This window comes from Hylobates moloch, unplaced genomic scaffold, assembly GCF_009828535.3.
Source record: "Hylobates moloch isolate HMO894 unplaced genomic scaffold, HMol_V3 SCAFFOLD_14, whole genome shotgun sequence".
NCBI lineage: Eukaryota > Metazoa > Chordata > Mammalia > Primates > Hylobatidae > Hylobates > Hylobates moloch.
In genome coordinates this window covers 12,193,917-12,220,273 of record NW_026652289.1, presented here as the reverse complement: position 1 = coordinate 12,220,273, position 26,357 = coordinate 12,193,917, and the positions used below count along the sequence as shown (strand labels likewise).

Sequence of the window (26,357 nt, the reverse complement as noted above, 5' to 3'; positions counted from 1 at the left end):
AATGGAACGTTCAGCCCCCTAGACATGTCGGCTGCTGGATTTTTTAAGCGATCATTGAGCTTAGATAAGGGGCGTGGGCTGCTGGGGGATGCTGCCCCAAAGCGCTGTCTCCAGAGCAGCTGCCCCAGGCATGCTTAATTCCCTCCCTGCCCACTGCGTGCACCCCCAAGATGCCTCTCAAGATCCAGACCTGCAGTTCCACTGTGTTTGTTAGGCCCCCAGGAGAGGGGACCAGGCCAGGGATGCCTCTTTCCTCTCTGGAGCGTTACCTTGGAGTCCTGAGGCCCTGTGACAAGACCCCACACGGCTGAATCCTCAGTAACAGCCCTCCACTGACTTGGTATCCAGTGGGATTCCTCACTCCATCCCATCCTCTAGGGGCAGAAGCACATCTGCCAGTCCTGTCCGCCTCCCCTTCCATCCTGCATCCTGTCTTCTCCTCTCCCTGCCTCCTGCTGTGTGGCCCATGAACCCAGGACGGACCCAGTCTACTCTGTTTACCTCTCCAGCTGCCCACTGACAGTCGTGGCCGAGACCTGGTCTGGCCTGGTCTGGAACAGACCTGGTCATAGGGCCGTGCTCAGCACAACACAAGCAGAGGAGATGCCTAGAACTTTCAGGAGCAGGTGACAAGCAGCAGAGAAATGAGTGGTGGTTCCAGCTAGTGAAGGATGGGGTGGCACAGAGCATGACTGGGGGCCAGGGATCCAGCCGAGAGGATGGCCCCGGAAAGCTCTCTGAAGAGGGGATGGAGACCTGGCTGCAGAGGAGGCACGTCCAAAGATCAAGGGGGAGGAGCTTTCTCGGCCCAAGGGACAGCAAGTGCAAAGGCCAGGGCTGAAGGAGCTGCTCCTGCCCCTTGCAGAAGGATGACTGAGTCTTCGACCTGGTCTCTCTGCACCCACTCTATCCTTCCAGCTTCCCCCATGCTGCAGGCAGAGAGCTATTCTAAAAACATCACTTCTTATGCTTAAAATCATCCAGGGGATTCCCGGTCCTCCGAGATAAAAGACCCGAATCTACTTGGTCTGCAAGCCCTGCCTGATCTGCCCCCTTCTCCAGCCCTCACCTTCCCTCTCCTCATTTATTCCTATTTGTGCTGAATTTTAGCACGGCTCAGTTGTCACCTCCTCAAGGAAGCCTTCCCTAGCCCTGCATTCTTCTGTGCTTGTAGAGGGGAAACTGGGCTGACTGGTTACAGAGCTGCTCTACAGGAGCCCGCTCAGTGTTCTTTCTTCTGCCACCTATGAGTCACCGTCATGATCCGTCACGAAAGTCCAGGCTTTTGTTGCCCCCATGGCTTTCCAAATGGCCCTGTTGAAAACATCCCCTTTGACCCCCCAAACCACTTTATGGAAAGGTCCATTTTCATCATGGGAGTCCCTCCTCAGAGTCAGAACCCACATCTGGTGCCCACTGTGGCATCCTGGGCCCACGTCAGCAGGAAGTGATGGGGGTGCAGGCAGGCAGTGTGGGCAAGGAGCCTCCCCCAGCCTTAGAGACTGCATGACTCAACCCCCCTTGTCTACCTCCCAGGAATCTTGTGTGCCCACCTGTCCAATAGGGAGGTGGTGCTTGGGTCCAGGGACTTCCTTCATCATCTAGCCTCACTCTGCTGTCCAGTCTCACCCAACCCAGAACCTTCCCTCCATCATGTCAGCCTCCACCACCACCCCAGGATTCTTGAGTCTCATTTAAGCCACTGGTACGCCCCAGCTGCAAATACCTTTGCCCCACCTCCCCTGCCTTTCTTGCCCACCCGCCTTCACCTCTCCTGATTTCACTGCCACCTCTCCTGCTCCATTAACTTGTAACGACTCAGCTCTTTTCTGAATTCCTTATCACAGAGAAAGATGACTAGATAGAAAGGCTGATACAGAAATTCATAGATACTCTTACCTCCCCAGTTAGACTGTGAGCTCCGTGAAGGCAGGGCCCAAATCTTGTGGTTTGTTACATCCCCATTAAGACCTCCATGGTAACAACACTAATGAACAGCGATGGTACCTTGCCTTGTATAGGTGTCTTATTGCAGGGCACCCTGCCTCCCTGCTGATTACAAACCAGAGGGCAGGGCCTACCTCCCACATGTGCATATCCTCCTGGCGCCTCACTATTGCCAGTTGCTCAGGAAGTGCTGTGGCAGACAGTCCTGGGCTGCCTTTCTACCGGCCTGTTGTTCCACAGGCTTGGTCCTTCTTTCCCAGCTAGGCTGTGAGGGGCAGGACACATCACAGTGTTCATTCTCCCTGCTGCGTGTAGCCTGGAACCCAACACGAAACCTGTGCTTGAGTTTCCCTCCCCAGGAGGAAAGGGAATGGTAAACGAGGCACCATCGTTTACAAAATAAATTCTCATGAAAAGACCCCAAAACAGGAAGTGAGTTTATGACGCATAAGGATTGTTCTTCATCGTTCTCATAACCACCTTCAGTACTGTCTATTTAAGTATGTATTTGGTTTTCTGTCTCCCCCACCAAAATGGAAGCCCCACAAAAGTAGGGGCCCCTGCGGATCTATGCAGCTGCTGTGAATGAGCAGGAAATGTCACGGCTCAGGTTGCCTCTTGGGTTCCTACGGGACCAGTTTGCTAAGTTAGGAGAGACCAACCCCAGAGAACAGGCTATGTGTGCTTAGACCCTTCTGAAGAAAGTTCCATTGAGATAAGTCCATCTGCCCCTCTGGACAGCTCAGAGCTGGTCTGGCCTCCAGAGCTTCCTGTGGGCTGGGGCTGTCCAGGGACCGGTCAGCCAAGGGTCATTTTCAGAGAAGGCCTGGCTGCCCTGGCCTAGACTGGCCACTACCATCCCCTGCCAGTCCCCACCAGCCCTGCCCTCCAAGGACAAGCACAACCTCTCAGCCTGATCTTGCAGGCATCTGCTGGGAGAGAAAAGCGTAAGGACCACCCTCAGGCCTGCCCTTTGAAAAGCTGGTGGTTTCCTCATGATTCCATTTCCTGACGTATCACCAGCATAGGTTTTATTCTTGATAGGCTAGGTCACCGTACATCGCTGGGATCTGCTGCTCCATTCATAAGATGAGGGCGTTGAGCAGAGAGAGTAGCCTTTGAAGCCATAGCCCCAGGCCTGGGGGTCAGTGGTGGCAGCGTGGCCTGAGGAACAGCTTCAAGGGGCCGGAAAAGCAGAGTGTCAGATGGTCTCTGGGCTCAGAGAGATGGCGTTCTGTGGTTACAGCCATTGAGCCTCTTGGATAATGGCTTGAGTGACCTGCCATGGGCTGGATTCAGCTCAGCAGTTGTGGCAGCTCTCATGATCCCTGGGCCTGGACGAATCAGTTTCCAAATCCCACTCCCTTTTCGCACCAGGTGTCTTGATTTCCAGGCCATCTTTCCTCTGATCTCTTGACTGCATGTGGGAACCACACGGGAGCTTTGCAGATAACAGTGCCTGCCCACTCCAGCCAGTCCGGTTTAGTTGGTCTGTGATACAGCAGGGGCACTGGGATTTTTAAAAACTCCTTGAGTGACCCCAGTGTGTGGCCAAACTCCAGGGCCATAGCCCCGTCCATGCCACACACAGCTGCTGCACTGATCCCCTGAAACCCAGCCAAGACCTCCCCAGCTCTGCAGCCAGAGCCTCCTCGACTGGACTTCCCCACCTGTTAGGGCTGAACTGTGTCCCTCAGATTCACACGTTGAAGCCCAGGACATCAGAATATGACTTCGTTTGGAGATAAATTCTTTAAAGAGGTGATGAAGTGAACACGAGGCTGTTAGGGTGAGCCCTAATTCCATCTGATGGGTGCTCTTAATAAGAGAGGGAAATGTGGACACACAGACGCTGGAGATGTGCATGCACAGAGGAAAGACCCTGCCGAGGAGAGAGGCCTCAGGAGGAACCAGCCCTGTTGTCACCTTGATCTTGGACTTTGTATCTTTAGAACCGTGAGAAAGTATATGTTGCTTAAGCTGCTGGGTCTGTGGCCTTTGTTATGGCTGCCTGAGCAGACTAGCACACCAGCGAGGTGGAAGAGGCCTCCGGGGAAGAGCATGAGCTCTAGGGTCAGACTCCCTCTGCCATTTATCAGCTGACTTACCCTCCCTGTGCCTCAGTTTCCCTGTCTGTTCAGTGGGGGATAACAACAGTATAGTTACCGCATAGGATTCCTGGTGAGGATTCAGTGAGTTCGCACACGTGCAGCACCCGGCATTGTGAGCTCCGAGTGGCGTTCCACGTGAACGCCCATGACTCGCCATCACGCAGAGACTGCTTCCCTCCTCTGCACCTGCCCCCAGGGCTCCACGCCCCCGACTCCAGCTCCTATTTACTCCCATTCTTCCTCCCTCCATTTGAATCCCTCACCACTGCCTGCCCCCTCACCACCGATATTAGCCTGCTGAAGTCCAACTCAAATTCCTCCTCCTCTGCTAGATATTTTCAAATCCTTCTCGTCAAAACAACAGGCCCCCTTGAATTAGACCTAGTATTTGGCCGGGTGCGGTGGCTCATGCCTGTAATCCCAGCACTTTGGGAGGCCGTGGTGGGCAGATCATCTGAAGTCAGGAGTTTGAGACCAGCCCGGCCAACATGGTGAAACCCCGTCTCTACTAAAAATACAAAAATTATCTGGGCGTGGTGGCATGTGCTTGTAGTCCCAGCTACTCAGGAGGCTGAGGCAGGAGAATCACTTGAACTCAGGAGGCGGAGGTTGTGGTGAGCTGAGATTGCGCCACTGCACTCCAGCCTGGGCAACAGAGTGAGACTCTGTCTAAATAACAAAAACAAGAACAACAACAACAAAAAACTTTAGTATTTGACTGGGCACAGTGGCTCATGCCCGTAATCCCAACACTTTGGGAGGCCAAGGCAGATGGATCACTTGAGGCCAGAAGTTCGAGACCAGCCTGGCCAACATGGTGAAACCCCATCTCTATTAAAAATACAAATATTAGCTGGGCGTGGTGGTGCATGCCTGTAATCCCAGCTACTCGGGAGGCTGAGGCATGAGAATTGCTTGATCCTGGGAGGTGGAAACTGCAGTGAGCCAAGATCGCACCATTGCACTCCAGCCTGGGCAACGGAGCAAGACTCTGTCTCGAAAAAAAAAAAAAAAAAGACCTAGTATTTGAGAGCACAACAGAGCAACTACAATAGTAATTTAATTGTACATTTAAAAATAACTAAAACAGTGTAACTGGATTGTTTGTAACACAAAGGATAAATGCTTGAGGGGATGGATACCCCATTCTTATGATGTGATTATTACACATTGCATTCCCGTACCAAAACAGCTCATGTGCCCCATAAATATATACACCTACGATGTACCCACAAAAGTTAAAAATAAAAATAAAACCAAAACCAACAGGCTCCTCCTTCATATTCCAATAAAAATGCATTTGTACTTTCATTATAACACACCAGTCTGCCTTTGTACCCAAAAAACTTGTTAACAGGAGCTACTCATACTACAGGAGAGGGCGCAGTGAGAGCAGGAAGTCAGGGGTGGGACATAAAAGGGGCCTGGAATGAGCTGAAGCGTACCTACCACAGAGGATGTAAAGCCGTGCCAGGAATTCCAGTGCCCATTATAAAACTATGAATGATACACCCTTTCACTTTCCGAAATGTGCATATTTATGGAAAATTAAGAGATGATTTATCCCTGAGAAGAATTTGATCTTCACCACTTCTCAGCAGTCATTAAACTGCCTGGCAACCCCTGTGGACTGGATTCCCCTCCTTGGGAGAAAATAAAGCTTATTTGGAGTTACACTGGCACTTTTAAGCATCTAGGTTACATCTGAGTGGAAGCCTCCTGAGGACCCAGCTACATAGGGCAAGGTGGGTCACCAGGACAGGCTGGGGTGGGATGCCTGAGCTCTGCTGGACCCACGAAGGTCTCTGGTGCCTTTGGGGGCATTCCTTCCCCTCTCACCTCTGTGCCCACTGGCTTCTCCAGACCCCCATAAAAATCACATCTTGAGGATTTGCAACTCCGAGGTCTCAAGGACTGATAACCGCTTGGAGTGATGCCCTGTGCAAAGTGCCTGCAACTCAGCAAGGATCCAAGTTGGCCCGGGACGCCCAGGTCTAGCAACCAGCAGACTCCCGGAGGACAAGGACCCAGCCTGCCTCCTTCTCACTGAACCCCGGGGCTGAGCGTGGATGCTGCTTCACAGCAGGAGTACACAGCTTCACGGCTTGGAGAACTCGGGTTTCAGACATCAGCTGCAGGGTAAAGGGACATAGTGTTTGGCCAGAGAACTTTCTTCACGTCACATCCACGTGGCTTCATCTGCTTTTCCTACACGACAGGCCACCCCACACCTACCAGGAGAGGCCCAGGATGTTGAAGGGAGTGCTGTTAGATTAATTTGCCCGGGAGAAGCCAGTGCAGCCCTGGGGTGCATGGGCTCACCTGGCAGGAGAGACTCAGGCCATGGGGAGAAGCCTGCAGTATAGACGGGACCTCCAGGAGCCCAAGTAGCATAGACCCTGCTGATCTGGGGCCATTGAGCCAGAGGATTTGGGCTGAACGTCCCCAGAGACAAACGGGAAAGGTAGATCGTTTCCCTTAAAGATGAAAGCCGTCGCCCAAGCTTGCTTATTGCTCTCTCTCCTGGTCCTTCCACATGTTGTTTCTGAACTCTTGTTCTGGCATCACAATCCCCGTCACCCTGTCATCTGGCCCTTCCCACCTTTCCACCTTATCTCTTGTAGTGTCTCTGCGTTGACCTGGCACCTGGGTGAAGGCTTGCTCTTGCTGGTGCCCATACCCCCCAGTGTATGGTCTTGACCTCCCCAGCCATATGGAGACCCAGCCTCAGGAGGGGCCCTCGAGGAAGCCTCCCCTCAGCACGAGGAGTTGCTCCCTTCTGAGGTCCTACTGTCTCCACCAGCAGCACAGCACACGGGCTCTTTTTTCTTTTCTTTTTTTTTTTTTTGAGACAGAGTCTCTCTCTGTCACCCAGGCTAGAGTGCAGTGGTGCGACCTCAGCTCACTGCAACCTCCACCTCCGGGGTTCAAGCGATTCTCCTGCCTCAGCCTCCCGAGTAGGTGGGATTACAGATGCCTGTCACCATGCCCAGCTAATTTTTGTATTTTTAGTAGAGACGAAGTTTCACCATGTTGGTCAGGCTGGTCTTGAACTCCTGACCTCAAGTGATCCACCTGCCTCAGCCTTCCAAAGTGCTGGGATTACAGGTGTGAGCCACCACGCCCGGCCTGGGCTCTTCTTTTAATGCTTGCTATTTTAATTTCTTTTTTTTTCTCGTTTTTTTTTCTTTTTTCTTTTCTTTTCTTTCCTTTTTTTTTGAGACAGGTGCTTGCTTTGTTGCCCAGGCTGGAGTGCAGTGGTGCAATCATAGCTCACTGCAGCCTCTATCTCCTGGGCTCAGGTAATCCTCCTGCCTCAGCCTCCCAAGTAGCTGGGACTACAGGCATGTACCACCATGCATGGATAATTTTTAATTTTTTTGTAGATATGGGGGTCTCACTATGTTGCCCAGGCTGGTCATGAACTCCTGGGCTCAAGCAATCCACCCACCTCTGCCTTCCAAAGTACTGGGATTACAGGCATAAGCCACCAAGCCCAGCTGCTTGCTATTAATATTTTTAATTTAATTTTCTTGTGTCTCTCCCAAGATTGTGAGTTTCCCTGAGGACAAGGACAGTATCTTGCTTATTTCTGCGTCTCTTGGACTTTAGAGGAACTTAATATTTATGGGCCAGCTTATTGTATATTTTGGCCCCTTTCATACAGGAACAAGATCTGTTTATTTGCTTTGTTCAATGGGGCAACTTGCTGCGGGGGCTGGCTTCGTTTTCAAAATTCTGCTTCTCATTGGGAAAGGTAGAATAACTGGAGGTGTGGAGATGCGTGAGGTGCACTTTTTACCCTGAATGCTCTGTAGCCCTTGAAATGTTAATAATCAGCATGTGTTTGTGTATTACTTTTGTAATAAAACAAGTTCTTGAAACGATGCTTTTCATGCAATTATCAGTTGAGGGAAGCAAGATGACCTTTTATTGGGAAGGTTTTTTTCCCCGTGATTTTCTTCAGGGCCTAGACTCAAAAAATCCTTCCAGAAGGCCATCACATCTCTCTCCATTTCGTAAATGTGTCTAACTAGACAACATTCTAAGGGACGGCACATAGATTAGGAATTTTATGTGGGCTGTAACAGGGGATCATTTGTAACCGCGTGGAGTCATTTGCAATATTATTTCAGCTGTGTGTGGATTTCAGTTAGTTTTGAGAATCCCTCCGTCACACCAAGATGTTCATGGAAAACCATTTGATGTGTTTTCTCCTCTCGTTTTTCCCTGGGAAAGGGGGCCAGAAACCATGTTTATCCTAGGACCCAAAGGAGGAAAAGGCCACGTCCCTCCACCCCCTAAAGAAAATGCTTTTATTTGAACTGTCTTTTCCATTTACCCTACTTTGAATAATGGAATTTTTAAACTCGCTTGTTTTTCTAAATATTAAATTTTCAAAGGAAGGATATTTTTGAGCTCAAAGTGCCTATTTCAAATCTTTAATGGTTCTCTTGGTCTGGCATTCACCAGCAAGTTTTAAAGCAGCCTCCCGTGGGTCAATCTGATGGCTAAAAAGACGATTCCAAGCCAACATCATTGGCACATAATGTAGAGAAGACTCTCCCCACAAAACCTTTGCTTTTCATTGTGTTCTGCAGAGGCCATCGGGGCCATCCCCCTGTCTCCAGGCAGGGTGGTAGGTGGACCTGCGAGAGGTGGAATTTGGTGGGGGCAAGCAGCCCAGACTTGCCCAGCGCCTCCTCTGACCTCCAAGCTCCATCGGCTCTGACTTGGGCCTTGCAAAGTGTTTGGACCAGAGGCCATCGCTACCTGGAGCAGGAGGCCACGCAGCAGCCCTCCAGCTTGTCCCCAACTGGCCCCAGGCTCCTAGGATTCTTGGACAAATGGCCCAAATTTACCCTGAACCTTCTGCTGTTGCTCTGGCTCTGAGCTTCTTCACAACCTGCACCGTGTAAAACTTGAAGACTCAGAAGAACTTCTGAAATCCAAAGCAAGCCAGGACTTTTCCTCGTAGGTCCTTCTTTCCAATTTCTCATCATTCTATATGTGTCTGCTGGTCCCTCGCACCTCCGTGCTGCAGACTGGAACTCTGGTCAGGTTGTCAGTTTCAAGTAATGCTAGCGTTTCTCAACAGGGTGCTCCTCTATTGGCATTTGGGGTGAGCAGTTCTGTGTCCTGCATGTTGTGGGTCATTTAGCAGCCCTGGCCAGCCTGCCAGATTCCACTATGACAACCAAGAACACACTCTCAGCCCTGGGACTGGAGTGGGGTGCAGTGCAACCCTCAGCCTTTGGGGAGTGGGGACAGTACTGACCTTGAGCAGAGGGCGGGGCAGTACCACCCCCTGTTGAGGACCACCAGACCCCCAGGTTCTTAGCTATACCATACCATGGAGGGCAGGAGCCTCTCCTCTTCTGTCCTGAATCCCCAGCACCCAGAGTGGTTAGTCCTAGCCTCATAGTAGGACATCAGTAAATATTTGCCCAATGAATGAATAAGATCTATGAACAGTCTTCAAAAGGGCCTGTGAACCCGATAAAAGTGTGCTCTAAATGTGTGCATTGTACACATGTATTCGCTGCAGCAAGAACCCATAACATCCCTCAGATTCTCCAAGGCAACTGTGGGGCATCCTTAAAAGGACATTCAGAAAACCGGCCCAGCCAGTGTCCACTACTGGCCTGATGTTCTGTGGCTGCAAACGTCGCTGCACCGTGTTTGTGCGGTGACTTTTAGAGCTACCACTCTGTGCCAATATTCTAATCTCCCTGCAGAAGGGAACATCCTGAACACTCCGGGGACTCTGCTTCTGTGAGAGAGCATCCAAGTTGCCTAATGCAGGGGCTGCATTCAGCCCTTTAACAAGAAATGGCCTGAGGCCTGGGCCCTTTCACTCACAGGAGAGTGGGGTAAAAAGAGGGCAGGAACAAGATATGTTTCCCCCCAAACTCGAGTGTTTCTTGGGTGACCTTCCCAATAAAAGTCAAAGAACTCGGAGACATCACTCAGCTTCCCACAAACCCGAGCTCACACAGCAGCTTGGCTGAACCGAATGAGTGAGCCCCGTGGCCTGCCTCCTTCCTGAGAGTTCATTGTTGGTGCAGCTGTTTTAATAAAAGACAATCTATGCCCTGAGGCAGGAAGAACAGTTGGGCCAAACCCGTGGCTGAGCAGAGGGCTCAAGCTCAGACACATCTACAGACCTGTGCAAAGGTGCGAGCTCCCCTCGCAGCCCTGGGGAATTCTGCTTGACCTCAGGGCAGGGGACTCTGAGTGAGATTGAGGGTGTTGATATAATGATGGCTCATTCCTGCTGCTTTCCCAGCATCCTCCTGCTGGTCTTGGGTTGTTCCTGTCCCAGCAAGAGAAGCTACAGCATCCAGAAAGGACAATTGGCCCAGAGAAGCGACAAAACCAAGGGCTGGAAGCACCACAACCTGAGAGTTAACCTCTAAAGCAGCAAAGCATTTGCCAAGAAATCTCTGATATCATTTGCCCCAGAGGGATCATACGATTTGCAGAAGCTTTCAGCACGTAGGCCAGATCAGCCATGACCCCAGATAACTCCCTTGGGGGAAGATGGAAACTCGACGAACCCCTGGTAGTCCAGAGCAGCCTTCTCGAACATCAGTGCGCCTAAAAAAAAAATCCCCTGGAGAGCTTGTTACATCACAGATGCCCAGCCCCCAACTCCAGAGTCACTTCAGCAGGGGCATCTCTAGTGAGCTCCTAGGTGACGCTGATGCTGCCAGCGTGGGGACCACGCTTTGACAACCACTGGTCCCCAGCAGGGGGTTTTGCACTGTGCTCCATTGCGCCCCCTTGAGGGGAACAGAAGGGATGGGAAGAACAAGTAATGGGGATTCAGCCTGGACCCTCCCACCTATATTTGGGACACCTCTGGGTCTGTCTTCCAAGTCTGGCTTCTGTGATTAAATAAAGAACCTCTGACAAAAAGCAGAGGTGGGCCCAGGCCTGCACATGGGATGCTTCCAAGAACCAAGCCTCCATCCTGCTCATTCCAGTGTGTCTGGGGCAGGAGGCTCAAACATTCAAACAAAACCCCAAATAACAAGCTAAGTGGGCAGAGTCATGAGTGAGCCCCACTTCCAGTGCAGGCACCATCTCAGGGCAGCAGAGTAGCCCTTCCCCTCGGGCAGCCTTGGCCTCCGTGATGGTCTTGTGCCAGGCTCTCTGCAGTGGGAGGGACTACCCTGTCTGTGGCAAGCTTGCTGCTCAGCTGCCCCAGGGGCCAGGCAGCAGCCTTGTCCAGGAGAGTGTGCCCAGTGCTGTCTGGAGGCACCCTGCATCTGCCTGGTCCTCAGGACCATCAGAGCCTCAGCACAGCCACCTCATCCTCCACAAACCAACCTCGACATGGATAACCCATGGCCTCCTGGAGCTCGGGGATAGAGCACAGCCTCTGCAGCCCAAGTCTCAAGGTTTAGCTCTTGCCTTCACCACTTCTGAGCTGAGAGACCTGGGGCCAGTCACCCTGTGTAAACCTCAGTGTCCTCGTCTGTAAAATGGGGCTAATTCTAGTATAATACTTGAGCATTAAATGCAGTTCACCACGTGACGTGGTGTGAGCCCTCCAGAGTTTTGGCCAATCGTCACTGAGTGTTTTGTTTTCACATTATTTTCATGTTTCCGATGAAGCAGGACTGTGCCGCCTGTGTCAGTTTCTAGGGTTCCCTAACAAACGACCACAAATGGGGGGACTTAAAACAACAGGAATTTATTGTCACACATTCCTGGAGGCCAGAAGTCTAAAATGAAGATGTTGGCAGGTGCCAGCCTCACTCTGAAGGCTCGGGGTGTGTCTTGGTTTGGAGACACATCACTCCAGGTTCTGCCTGTCTGTCTTCTCTGTGTCTTCTTCTCATAAGGACACTGATCATATAGAGTCAGGTGCCCACCCTGAGTATGACTTTATCTTAATTTGATTATATATGAAAAGACTCTATTTCCAAATAAGGTAACATTCACAGGTACCAGGGGGTAGGCCTTCCACATATTACTGGGGAGGACACACTTCAGCCCATGACCCCACTGGACGGGAGCAAGGCCATAGGGCCCAGCAGCCACAAGGATCTTCTGTGTGAAGTTGTGTGGGCTTCCCCAGACTGTGCTAAATTCTCCCAAATGGTTTTGTTTTCCAGGGTGTTCAGACTTACATCTCTTGGATATGTTGACCCCAACTGAAAGAAAGCGACAAGGATACATCCACGAGCTCATTGTCACCGAGGAGAACTACGTGAATGACCTGCAGCTGGTCACAGAGGTAAGGCAGCTGGTGGGGCAGGGGGCATGGCAGGGGGCAATGAGGGAGGGAGAGGGGCGGGTTCCGTCGAGGAAGTCTGCATCCTGATTCTGAGCCCAAGACACTTTCTGATGTCTGGGGAGCATCTGGACGGCAAATGCTATAGGAGATTCTGACCACAGAAATGGTTTGTTGCTTATCTATGGCCAACATTGAGTCATTCCCACAGAGAGACAGAGATCACTTAGCCAAGGGCAAGTGAGTCCCTGAGCAGTGGATGGAGGGAGTCATGTGAACTGAGAGTCTGGAGTCCACGCTCTACTCAGAGCAGCTGCAGCTCAGCCACCAACCAGGCGGTGCCATGGAGCCAGCCACGCCGCCCTCCTGGCCCGCAGTGTTGGCATCTGGAAATGGGGGCCATCTGGCTGCTATCTCGAGTCACTCCTGCCACATATTACCCTGAGACAAACCTGTCACTGAGAATGGCAACGTTTCCTACCAGGCCCCCACAAAACCCCCTGACCTGAGTGATGCCTCCTCATCTTGTCAGTCCTCCCAGAAGGGCCCTGGCCACCCCATCCAGAACTACGGGGAGATGCGGAGCCGCGCGCTCCTGCTGCTCAGCAGGCCTTTTGTCCACATCCACGGGAAGGTGCCATATTGGGAGACAGGGATTTGCAGAGATGGGTCTGCAGTTTGGAGAGTGCTGTGATAGTCTGGAAACCACCACCACCACACCAAACAGGTGTGAAACGATGAAACCATCTTGTCTGATAGTCTTAACATCCAGGAAAGACACAGCAGGGCTCGTGCTGTTGGAGGAGTACAGGGTGGGTTGTTGGCCGCAGGACCACCGTTAACACTTAGGAAGCATTGATGCAAATTCAAAAAGGTGCCCTTTTCTCAAGGCGTTTGACTGTTATTAAATACACAGTTCAGGATGTCCAGGGTGCAAGGGTCACCCCTTAGATATGGCTCCTTTGTGCCCTCCGCAAAACGCACCACCGTATGTGGTTGCCCTGGTACATGCCGGGTTCAACGTCGGCTTAAGGACTCCTGTGGAATAGGGCTCCCAGGGAGCAGCCGCAGCCCAGCCAAGTTTTTGTCAAAGATGGGCTGTCCCCTTCCCTAAAGAGCCTTCAGAAGCGCCTCCTGCCTCCCGTGGGAGAAAATGACCTCCTTGCAGGCGGGGGCTCTACCACATGGGGTTCCACTGACATCGGTGATTTACTGCGAGTTGCTCAACCACACAGAGCTTGGAGGGGCTCATTCATTTTCCAGAGCCCAGGAGAAGGGCGGCACTCACCCCCTTGTAGTAGGCCTGCAAGTGCTGGGTCTGTCCAGGGTCAGCCCAGGAGGCTGAGGACACAGCAATGGAGTCAGTCACCGAGGTGGCCACTGGCTTATTAGAGGACCTGCCGCCTGGGCTGCTCCTCTCAGAAGGCCCTCGGTTTACCTGTGCAGACGAAAGGACAGGTATCTTTAAGCCACCGGCCTCTTTAAGCCCCGCTTTTCACACTGGTCCAGCCCCTCCCAGTGCGCAGGTGAGACCGCTTAGCCTGGGTGCGTGACTTGGTACTGGCCTCCCTGCTTGTCTGGTGGAGTTAAGACCTGTCTCCTGGAGACTTCAGCTGGCCTCCTTCCCCTGTAAAACAATGCAGGCCCTGCTGGGGACCCCCCTCCAGCCTCCAGGGCAGAGGAGGGGCTCTCTGTTTCAGAAACTGCAGGAAGGCAGGCGTTGACCTCTGGGCCTGTCAGCCAAGGTACAGACACCTGAGCCCTCTCCCTGCTCTCAGCGGATCGGTGTGTGCGTGTGTGAGTTTTAAGCTAACTGCTTTCTGAACTGCTTCGTTTTCTGCATCTGTAGATCTTTCAAAAACCCCTGATGGAGTCTGAGCTGCTGACAGAAAAAGAGGTTGCTATGATTTTTGTGAACTGGAAGGAGCTGATTATGTGTAATATCAAACTACTGAAGTAAGCCTCTCCTCTAATCCCCAGCTTGGCCTGGCCTCCTCGGCTCCCACGCACTCGCACCTCTGTGGGTCTGTGTGTCCTTCCTGCATGCTGCCCTGTGCTTCTTTCTGGCTTTTTTTTTTTTTTTTTTCTCATTGCCACTCACAAGCACCATCACCCTTTTGTGCCTTCATACTTTCTGGAAACGCACTCTGACTCTCTCATTGCAAGAGTAGGTTGCCTGGGCCCCCCCGAGCCTGCTGTTGGGTGAATTACTGTGGTGGTGAATTTCCAGGGCTAGGACCAGGCTGGCTCCATCCTGGGGCGTGGGGCTGCTCCCTCCACGCTTTCCCTTGGACGCAGGATCCCATGGGGGATTATTGGTCTTTTGAGGCATTCTTGGCCCTGCAGATGGAAAAATGTGGAACTGTTCACTGCCTAACGTCAGCAGTTCCTCAGGATCACTCCGGGAAGCTGGCCCAAGGCTGGCTGTATTTTCTTCCAACTTTAGTTTGCAGAGGCAGCTCCAGGGCCAGGAGTCAAGAGACCTGGGTTTGGATTCTGACTTACTCACTGCCTTTCCTTTTTGAGCCTTAGTTTCCCCGTCTGTGAAATAAAGGGGTTGGATTCGATCATCACAAAGATCTCTTCCAATTCTTAGGGGAAAAAAAGTCAAAAACCAAAATCTGTATCCACTACACTCTCATTATAACATCACTTGCTAGAACACAGATTAAGTCACAGCCTCCAGGGCGCGTGACACTCCCTGCTGGGAGGAAGGGCCACCCACTTCCTGGGCCCGAGGATGGAGGGCAGGCTCCCAGAACCTTGCGTCCATTCCTAATCTTCATCCGTGTCATTGGGAAGCCCCCATTTCCTAAACGTGGTCTCTGCATTGTTCTTATAAAGTAATTTCAGGTCCCCACTTTCCTGAGCATGTGTTTGGGAGTGGATGAAGGGATGGAGAGGAGGTGTGGAGAGGTGGACAGGAAGAAAGATACATAATGGCCGGGCGCGGTGGCTCACGCTTGTAATCCCAGCACTTTGGGAGGCCGAGGCGGGCGGATCACGAGGTCAGGAGATCCAGACCACCGTGAAACCCCGTCTCTACTAAAAATACAAAAAAATTAGCCGGGCGTGGTGGCGGACGCCTGTAGTCCCAGCTACTCGGAGAGGCTGAGGCAGGAGAATGGCGTGAACCCGGGAGGCGGAGCTTGCAGTGAGCCGAGATTGCGCCACTGCACTCCAGCCTGGGCGACAGAGCGAGACTCCGTCTCAAAAAAAAAAAAGAAAGATACATAATGTCTGCTGGCTTGGTGCTCTAGAAGACGAATAATCCAAGGTGACATCAGGCAGGCTTTTAGAGAAGGTCTGGACTCCATTGCCCGGGCCCCCCGCCGCCCAATGCCGTGGAAGCCTTTCGAACTTAGGTCTGGCGTCAGACCCTTGGGATCACATCCGCTATTGCCTGTGGCTGTGTGTCTTCCGGCAGGTCACTTTGGTCCCTGGGCCTCAGTGTTCTTGCCTACATAGATGATATCCGGGCATGGTGGCTCACGCCTGTAATCCCAGTGCTTTGGGAGGCCGAGATGGGTGGATCACTTGAGGTCAGGAGTTTGAGACCAGCCTGGGCAACATGGTGAAACCCCATCTCTACTAAACATACAAAAATTAGCCAGGTGTGATTGTGGGTGCCTGTAATCTCAGGAGGCGGAGGTTGCAGTGAGCCAAGATTGCACCACTGCACCCCAGCCTGGGCCACAGGAGTGAAACCCTGTCTCAAAAAAAGAAAAGAAAATATACTTGTAAGTTAAAACCTTTTTCCTTGGGCAGTTATCAGTGGGGGCTGGGGGGGCGGGAGATGTTTCTGAGGTTCCCAAGTAGCCGTTAGAGAGGGCTTCCCCCACTTCACGGTTGGCCTGAGGGAAACTGGTGCTGGCCTCAGCTCCCCATACCTCTCTGTTGTCTTTTCACCCCTGTCTGGGAAGAAGCAGCCTCTTTCTTGAGCTGTGCGGGGGGCCAGGTGTGCGAGCTTCTTCCTCCTGTCGGCTCTGCCTTGCTCCACAGCCGTGGAGATGGGAACTGACAACCCTGTTACAGCTGAAGCAGCGAAGCTCAGAGAGGCTGAGTGACTTCCCTAAAGTCACACAGTAGGGTGGCTGCTCTGTGGATGATGCCTAGGTCCCGGGGTAGAGACTCTGCCCAGTCCTGCCCCCGTGGAAAAAAACATGGGCCCAGAAGTCAGACATCCAAGTTTTTGTCTGGGCTCCAGCCCCTTCTAACTAGTTTTGGGCATGAAGATGGCAGCCATGGTGCTTGTCCTGCCTACCATGCACGGTCATTCTGAGAGCAGGGGATCGGGTGTCCCAGGGGCATGCCGTCTATCAGGGCGCTGATGTGTACAGGGGCTGCCGGCTTCCCTCCATCCCAAGGTTCTCTCTCCCCGTTCTTTGATTCCCCGGATTAGCTGGTTTGGACTAACCGGCTCATGTCTTCATCCTCCAGATAAAATCTTGTGTTGAACCGGAGCCTTCTGGGGACCTGATTTCTTTTTCTTCTTTTCTACATTTTACTAGAAAAAATCTCAAACATGCAGAAAATTTGAAAGAATTGTAGAGTGAACACCCACATCATAAACTGGACAAAGAACATTGTGCTGTATTTGCGTGGCTGCATAGACATAATTTCTTCATGCCAAGGAATAACTGTGATGAGGGGAGATTGAGGGCTCCTGGCAGCTGAGAGAGGGAGGCATTTGAGGGTAAGGAGAAGTTAAGGCAGCAATCCATGGAATGCCACCAGTGAGCAGCCATATGTCTGCTACTCCTGATCCTACACACCTTGTATTTGGGGGGTGGGGCGGGGGCATGGCAGTTATCAAACGAGTCAACAATAAATAAATGACATGAAAATAAAAAGGGCTAACTGGGACACAGGGACTTCCTACTAATGATGCCTCATCGAGGGTTAGAGCAAATGGCTGGCTCTCTTGCGAGGAAGCTGAGATCTGAGGAATGTGCCTCTCATAGGCAAGGTAGGGCAGACAGGTCCAGAACCTTTTCATATCCAGAGCCTGGAGCAGGGCCCTCAGGACAGCTGTCAGAAATGACGGTAGAAGGGCCGGGTGCAGTGGCTTACGCCTGTAATCCCAGCACTTTGGGAGGCCGAGGCGGGCGGATCACGAGGTCAGGAGATCGAGACCATCCTAGATAACACGGTGAAACCCCATCTCTACTAAAAGTACAAAAAAATAGCTGGGCATGGTGGCAGGCACCTGTAATCCCAGCTACTCGGGAGGCTGAGGCAGGAGAATGGCATGAACCTGGGAGGCGGAGTTTGCAGAGAGCCGAGATCGCGCCACTGCACTCCAGCCTGGGCGACAGAGCGAGACTCCATCTCAAAAAAAAACAAAAATAAATAAATAAATAAATAAAATAGCTGGGCATGGTGGCACATGCTTGTAATATAAACTACTCAGGAGTCTGAGGCAGGAGAATTGCTTGAACCCAGTGGGGGCAGAGGCTGCAGTAAACCAAGATCATGCCACTGCACTTCAGCCTGGGCTACAGAGTGAGACTGTGTCACACACACACACACACACACAAAAAAAAAAGAGCAGAAGGGAAACAGAAGTGAGGTGGGGTGATCAACCCAGGTTTGAGGAACTGTTTTTTATCAAGAGCCTTTCCTGTCCCCTTGATGGAAAAACAAAAGAAAAGAACAAAAAAGAGCTTGTCCCAAAAACGTGTTTGTCTTAAATATTTGACTCATCTTCTTTTTAATTTAACAAGAATGGATTCCATTTTATCTTGTTTAAACAGAAAATGAAGGAAAAATAAAAAATAAAAATCAGTTTGGGGTAAAGACAGATGGTGAGAAAGAAGAAGAAAAGGATGTGGGGTGGGAGAAGGAGGAGAGGGAAGGAGAGAGGGTATGGAGCAGATGGTGGGAAGTCCAGCAGGGCAGGAAGTACAGAGGCTGAGGCTGGGACCAGCAGGGAAAGGCTTGAGGGCGAGATGGCGGGAGCAGGGCAGCCACATCTGGGAAGATGGGCAGGTGCCCAGAGCAGCTTGGAGGCAGTCGTGGCGGGAGGTGTGTTGGGGCCTCTGAGGCTATGGTCCCAACCATGGGCTCTGGAGTCAGACTTGGGTTCCAGGGTTACCTCTGTCACCTATTAGCTCTGAGACTTGGGTCAAGTCACTCAATTTCTGCGTGCCTGAGTTTCCCCAGTAGGAAATGGGAATAATAATAGATGTAAAACCCTGTTTGACACATAGGAAGCATTAATAAATGCTAGCTCCATGACTGTCCTCTTGGTCTGCAGACCTCAGAGGGTTAGGGACACTCATGTGTTCGGCAAACATTGAGCACTCTTTGAAACGTTCGTTAGCCAGTTAATTGCCTTTTGCATTTCAAGGCCTCTCATCTGTAAACCTTTCTAGGAGACTGCCGATCAGCTCACCACAAGCAGAGTGCTCTCAGGGCTGTGGCTGCAGCAGCCGAGTCACATGATCCCTGGGCCTGGTAACACCTTGCAGTCTTCATAAGTCTTTGCCTATACAGTAGACCATCCTGGACGAAGACCCATGACTGAATCTAATAGGTGCCTAGTCCATAGTAAATCAGGCCTTAATTTTAGGCCTGTCTGCTGGTTGGGTAACTCTAGTCTACAAGTGTGGGTCTGCAGAACCCAGGAACTAATTCCTCAAGACAATCACTGTCTGCAGATGATCTTTCTTCTTTTCTTTTTTTCTTATCTCCTTCATCCTTTAAGAAAAAACAGGCCAGCAGCCGGGGCCGGGCACGGTGGCTCACACCTGTAATCCCAGCACTTTGGGAGGCCAAGGCGGGCAGATCACTTGAGGTCAGGAGTTCGAGAGCAGCCTGGCCAACATGGTGAAACCCCGTCTCTACTAAAAATATAAAAATTAGCTGGGTGTGGTGGCGGGTGCCTGTAGTCCCAGCCACTTGGGAGACTGAGGCGGAGGTTGCAGTGAGCTGGGATTGTGCCACTGCACTCCAGCTTGGGCTACAGAGTGAGACTCTGTCTCAAACAAAACAAAACAGGAGAAGGAAAGAGTGAAAGTACTTTTTATTCACTTGTTAAAAAAACTACTCCTCATAGGAAAATGATGGAATGATGGAATTTCTTCCTGTTTCCATTCATGGCAAGTTTATAATGTGGCTATTCAGGGCTCTCATCCCCCCAGATTATTGGTGACATCACCCTTGAGCACATTTCTGCTCGTTGTGGTATTTCACACCAACCCCTCAATGAGGCAGTGGCCTTTGGGCCATCCTGAGGACACTAAGCTGCCACTGCTCCCCATACCCCAGGCAGCCAGTGCTGATCTCCCCGTGAGGGCATCCGCTTCAGGTGGAATTGCTGACTGCTCACACCACATCATTTATGGTCCCTAAGTTTCTCTCCTTGGCTTGCCCGGTCCAAGGGACTTTATTTTAGCCAAAAATGTGGGAGAAAGAAAAGAAAGTGATCTGAAGTTTTTAAAGCCTAATATAAATATTGCAGAGCTTCCTTGGAATTCAATAGCCCACTCCGTACCTCAAAGGCTTCTCCAACATGACCATGAAAGCAGCCAAAGGCATTCAATAGGGACATCCTCCCAGCCTTGTGTTAAAGTCATAGGTTATACCATTTTGTTCCATTTACCCATCCATCCACCCATGATCACTAACTAGGATAGCTGAACACACCCATGGCTTCATGTTGTGGTCCTGCCGTGTAGTACACTGCTGTCCTTACTGTGTATAAGCTCAGTGCCGTGCCCTTCTTCCAGATGCTGATGTTAAGGGTTCACGTATTGAAGTTGGGAGAAGGGAAGCACAGTCCTAGTTACCATAGCTCTGAGCACTCACACTGCAGGCAGACCCCAGAACAAACACTTCCCAGTCCCATCAACACCTCTCCTGGATTCCAGGATATACATTTTTTAGGTTCATTGGCCCATTATCGTAGTTAATAGACCTCTTTTCCGAACTCTTCTTAATTTAGTTAACTTAGCTCTAGCAATGAAGCAGCGAATCACAGAGATAGTTCAAACAGTCATTTATACCTGGCTTTTGCTGAATCTCATGGGATTATTTTGCCAAAGCAGTGTTCTGCCATCTTAATTATGTTCTTTTTAGCCAAAAATCATCCTTCCCCATCCCCTGGCAATAGCAGCTTCCCTTGGGCAGAAGTGTCTCCCGGAAATAGGATCAGTTCTCAGGCCATATCAACCTGGGGATTTCACCACCGATAATCTGTGTAGTGAGGCATCGACACAGGGGACCCGTTTGAGTTGTTCAAGAAAAAAACTCTGTATTTCTGCACAAGGAAAACAAATTGTAACAAACAGCCACTCTGCCAAAGAAAAATGCCCTGGTGCTACCTCTCTGTAGCCCTAGACTCATTTCTTTCTCTATTCCTTGTCTCCCAAATAGATCCTTTAGTGGCCCTTGAGTCTGTGCCCCTCACACACATTCTGTTTCTGTGCAACCTAGAAGTGTGCCGTGGTGCTGTCAGATAGCGCGAAGGCGGGGGGCTCACCTCCTGTGTTTCCCTGCAGAGCGCTGAGAGTCCGCAAGAAGATGTCCGGGGAGAAGATGCCTGTGAAGATGATTGGCGACATCCTGAGCGCGCAGCTGCCGCACATGCAGCCCTACATCCGCTTCTGCAGCCGCCAGCTCAACGGGGCTGCCCTGATCCAGCAGAAGACGGATGAGGCCCCAGACTTCAAGGAGTTCGTCAAAGTAAGGAGCCAGGCTGTGCAGAGACTGGGCCCCAGAGTGGCGATCTTTGGGCAGCTGGACGTGTGAGGGGCTAATTCAAAAGTCTGCAAGCGTGTTCCCACTAAAGGCCAACAGGGCCTGGGGGCTTGGCTAAGCCTTAGGGGACTGGCACTCACTGGCAAGTGTGGCTGTCACCAAAGGGGTGGGCTTGGAGAGGAGGGGTGAGCCCTGGGCTTGGAAGCGTTGTAGTGTCTTCAAGGATCTGTTTTCCAGATGCCATTGGTGTTCTTTGGATGCATGTTTAAATCTTTCATTTCATTTGCAAGGCCCAGGCAGGTCTTAGATTTCCTCTTGTGTTTAATCGCCATATCCTCAGTTCTCTGCTGGTCTCTGCCCTTCACTTGCAGAGGGAATGGCCAGGACTCTCAGTGGCCCCTTCATTCCTTTCGCAGTTGGTTCTGCTTGATGGGCTCCAGCCCTAGGCAGCCTGTGGGAGTCAGTGTGGGATGCCAGGACTTCTTCCTTGGAGGTAGCAGGGATCTGGAGAGTTGGGTGTCCACCAGGGGATGTTTGGGGAGGTAATGCGGATACTGCTGGAAGACCTGCAGCTCTGGGACTTGGCCTTGGCCAGGGTGGATCTCTGCTGGCCATGCTGGGCCATTCAAACAGCCCCCACGTCTCCTGGAGAAAAAAAGGAGGAAGAGAATAAAATAGCTTCTAAGAAACAGGTATCTTTTGATGAATAAACAACAAAATAATAATAACAGGCGTATCTTTGGATCTCATGCATTTTGGAGACAGGCCATCCTCACCTGTCCTAGAGTGGTGTTTGTGGAATCACTGTGGTGAGGCACAAGTGCGGCCTCTTCTTGGTCAGAGCCTCATGTGAGCTTGTTATTTCTGCCTCTCATGATGTTTCTCAGCCTAGACTTGCCAGCCAAGGCATGGGGCACTCTGAGGTCATTCCAAGGGGAGAAAGATTGCTAAGAAGGAGGCCTTGGGTGGATGGAGATGAGAAAGCAGATGCTGAGCTGCTGGGCGCCATGGACCGCCTGGGGTTTCAGCCAAGGGCTGGGCTCTTCCTAGGCCCGAGCAAGATGAGTTCATTGTTGGATGCACTTGAACTTCAGGGAAGTGCTGACACCAGCCCAGGGCAGGGGCCTCATTGTCCCTCCCCACCTCTCTCCTCTTCACCTCTCCCCACCTCATCTCAGCGGGAATGTGGCACATTGTTGCCAGCTGCGAGGTGTTCCTGGAACGATGGTGTCCACAGCCGAAGCAGGTCCCGGTGCTGACAGTTATCAGGTCTCAGGGCTCCAGTCAATGCAGCTGCCCGTTTCTAAGGCATGAAACCGGACCATAGCCTTTGACAGCTAAGTGGCCAGACCCTGAAACTGGAGTCTTGACCCCCATTGTCTCAGCTCCTCTCTCTCAGCCCTGCCTGGAGCTCCCAGAGGCACGTCAGGCTCCACTCAAAACTAGACAATGAGATTTAGCCCTTCCAGCATTTCTGGGGTGTAAGGAGAATTTTTCCTCTAACCGTATAGTCTTGTGATTCTTGTTCCTGGGAATGTTATAAAATTTCTGCAGACATCCAGACGAAATATTCTCTGTAAAGCCAGAATCTCATCTCTGTGCATAAGGAACCATGCATGCCATGGAAGGTATGCTGAATCCAGAGTGCAGGGCTTAACCCTGCTGGCTGAGTCACACATGTGGGTCTCCATTCTCCATCTGGAAAGTGTGTCATACTGGACAGGGTAACTAGTCAGGCCCTTCCAACCCCAGGTCTCTCAGTTGTCATCCAGATAAATGAGATAATGGGTGGAGAGTCCTCACTGACATTAGTATTGATGTCTTTGGATTTTGCAAGTTTCTTAAGTACATTTAAAAACATCTCTTATTTCAGAGATTGGCAATGGATCCTCGGTGTAAAGGGATGCCACTCTCTAGTTTTATACTGAAGCCTATGCAACGGGTAACAAGATACCCACTGATCATTAAAAATGTAAGTACCCGTCTTGCCTTTTCAAGCAGGGGAATGCTTTCTCTGCATTGGAGGGGGCTGGGGTCATGGACAAGATTCCCAGTGAACACACCTGGTAGCTGTTGTGTAGAAAGCACGAGACAACAAGGTGTCACAGAGGTCTGCTTGGTAACTCAGAAAGAAAAGCTGGTTTATCACATAAAGAACTGGCCAGGCACGGTGGCCCACACCTGTAATCCCAGCACTTTGGGAAGCCGAGGCGGGCGGATCGCTTGAGCCCAGAAGTTCAAGCCCAGCCTGGGCAGCATAATGAGACCCTATCTCTATTTAAAAAACATGAGAGCTAATATTGCACAGCCTTCAGATGTGTGAACAAGTGGCTTCTACCTTGTAAGTCAGAAAATGAGAGCTTAGTCCTTGATTCTTTCTTTATTTTTTTCTAGAAGAAAATAACATGGAATCACAAAAACAGTCTGTGGTCTGTGCCCTTCTCCCTTGACTCTTTCTTAAAGACAGGCCCAGTGCCTCTAGGCCTTGATTTTCTTAGCAGGAAAGAGAAAGAAACATAATGCTACGACCTGTCTTCAGAAGGCCATTGTGAGGCACTGTATTAGTCCATTCTCACACTACTATAAAGACTGCCCAAGACTGGGTAATTAATAAGGAAAGAGGTTTAATTGACTCAGTCCCACATGGCTGGGGAGGCCTCAGGAAACTTACAATCATGGTGGAAGGGGAAGCAAACACCTCCTTCTTCACATAATGGCAGGAAGGAGAAGAATGGGAGCCCAGCGAAGGGGGAAACCCCTTACAAAACCATCAGATCTTGTGAGAACTCACTCACTATCACGAGAACAGGATGGGGGAAGCCACCCCATCGATTCAGTTATCTCCACCTGGTCTCTCCCACAATGTGTGGGAATTATGGGAACTGCAATTCAAGGTGAGATTTGGGTGGAGACAGGGCAAAACCATGTCAGACACTATGTGTTGATATTAGATGATTGTTCTTCTCCTGTCACTTTGAGAAAGCCAATACCAAAAGAAAAAAAAAAAGAACAAAATTAGGGTTTCAGAGTCCCCACCTATAAAATGAGTGAACAGATTTAGATGTCCTCTGAGCCTATGTTTGTAAAAACCACAGGGAGTGTAGCTCCTGGAAAGAGGTTTTAGATCTGGTTCCTTTTAATGGAAAATGGTATTTAAAAACTCAGATGTGGGCACTGGCGTGCTCATTGCTACTGGGGTGATTTTGTTTTGTGTTCCTCTCAGTGGCAGAGCTGGGAATACATGAATGTCTTTTCTTGCACACATATTTACATATGCCAATGTATATACACATATATTTATATTTATTTCTAGATCCATCTATCCATGTATATTAGAACTCATGAATTCACACCAATACCACCTATTGTAATCCAATACTGCAGAATTTATTCCAGCCTTTCCCCTTCTGCCTTTGTAACTCCCTACCCTGTGAAGAGCCTGGCTGTCATTATCCTCAATGTGTTTCCTTATTTGCTCAGTCTTCTTACATGTGACAAATCTCCCTCCCACATAAGCCATCTCCTCAGTCCAGCCCCAGCTTAACTCCACAAAATACACTGTGGATCTTTGGCTGAGTTAAATACTTAGTTTTGAAATAAGCTTTCAACCTACTGTTTTCTCTCTTCCAACGCCACAGTTACTATTTAATTAGTTCAGTACTTCTCTTTTTTCTCCCAATGTTTAATTGCAAATTGAAGTTGAAAACAAGCTTTTAAAATAGGTGTTCTATATCTAGCCAATGGGAGAAAAACTAAAACAAGAAAAGGACTGAATGGCCCAAATATTTAAAAGGGGGAAAAAAACTCATTATTTGCAGAAACACTTTTGATTTCTTCCAGAGCACCCAGAAAAATGAACTGAAAACCAGCTGAACTAAGAAGAGAATTGAAAACGGTGGGCAGCTATGAGATACATATGAAATCTGCTAAAGTACTAATACTAAATATTTTTATGATACTGATGTGGAGAAATTCTTAGCATGGTCTCAAAGACAGAAACTTAAAGGATTTAGATCATAGCAACCTAAAAAATACCCAAACTTTCATCTGGGCATAGTGGTTCACACCTGTAATACCAGGTGTGACCAAGACAGGTGGATCACTTGAGGTCAGGAGTTCAAGACTAGCCTGGGCAACAGGGTGAGACCCTGTCTCTACTAAAAACACAGAAAAAATTAGCCGGGAGTGATGGTGTGTCAGGTTTGAGGCCCAGCTATGGTCTGAGGGGAGTGGGTGGACGTGGGGCAGGGAGCTGGAAGAACACTTGAGAGACAGCAGGTAGATGGGACATGGCTTTATTCAACAGATTTTTCACAATGTCAGTGTTGTCTTTATATACCTCACACACAATAGTGGCGTAGAGCCAGGTGATGAGCCTCCCATGTTATGGCTACATAGCTGTGATTATGTAATGCACAGAATTGTACACCTGCACTCTAATCCTGCTGAGTCATGCAGGATGTTTACATCTGCCTATGTCTGCCTGGCTGCAGCACAGCCATGTTCCTTACATGATGCATATCTGTAATCCCAGCTGCTCGAGAGGCTGAGGCAGGAGAATATCTTGAACCTGGCAGGCAGAGGTTGCAGTGAGCCAAGATCGCACCACAGCACTGCAGCCTGGGTGACAGAGTGGGACTCTGTCTCAAAAAAAAAACAAACCCAAATTTTATTCTGGGGAACAACCTATATGTTCATTAATGGGAATAGTTAAATAATTATGGTAGATCTGTACTATGAAAATATTTAAAAAGCTATGGGGCAACTTCTACTGTATGTATCAGTGTGGAGAGACACTGAGAAAATGCTGTTATGTGAAAAAGCAACACTAAACTCACTGAGCAATCCTATGGTATGATGCATTTTGCAAAAAGAGGGGAAAAACTTTACATGCAACTATTAAATATATAAAGGGTATCCAAAGGAATGCCCTTCAATCTCTTGGCATTGGTTACCTCTGGGGTAGGAGAGTGAAGGAAATTTTTACATTTGCTGTACATATTTCTGTAATGATTGAATCTTGCATACCAAGAATGTGCTAATGTGTTATTTGCATAAAAATTTGTCTTAAAAAGTTCTCACCACAAAATATAATGAGCAAAGTTTAAAGACAAATGACAGGCTGGGTATGGTGGCACATGCCTGTAATCCTAGCACTTTGGGAAGCCAAGGTGTGGGAGGATTGTTTGAGGCCAGGAGTTCAAGACCAGCCTGGGAAATATAGTGAGACCCCCCCATCTCTAGAAAAATGTTTAAAACTTCAGCCAGGCATGGTGGCATGTATGTGTAGTCCTAGCTACTCCAGAGACTGAGGCAGGAAGATCCTTGAGCCCAGGAGTTTGGGGCTGCAG

General features: G+C 50.2%; 1 protein-coding gene across 6 annotated transcripts in view; it reads left to right on the top strand.

Moving 5' to 3' along the window:
• The window catches only part of ITSN1 (intersectin 1), a 257,076-nt gene that overhangs the window by 204,028 nt on the left and 26,691 nt on the right, over nucleotides 1–26,357 (top strand). For all 6 annotated transcript variants that reach the window (XM_032175654.2, XM_032175652.2, XM_032175655.2 and 3 more), the window contains 4 exons: nucleotides 12,185–12,306; nucleotides 14,153–14,259; nucleotides 20,808–20,991; nucleotides 22,880–22,978. In XM_032175654.2, coding sequence (XP_032031545.1) covers nucleotides 12,185–12,306; nucleotides 14,153–14,259; nucleotides 20,808–20,991; nucleotides 22,880–22,978 — 512 coding nt within the window. The remainder of the gene's footprint in view (nucleotides 1–12,184; nucleotides 12,307–14,152; nucleotides 14,260–20,807; nucleotides 20,992–22,879; nucleotides 22,979–26,357) is intronic.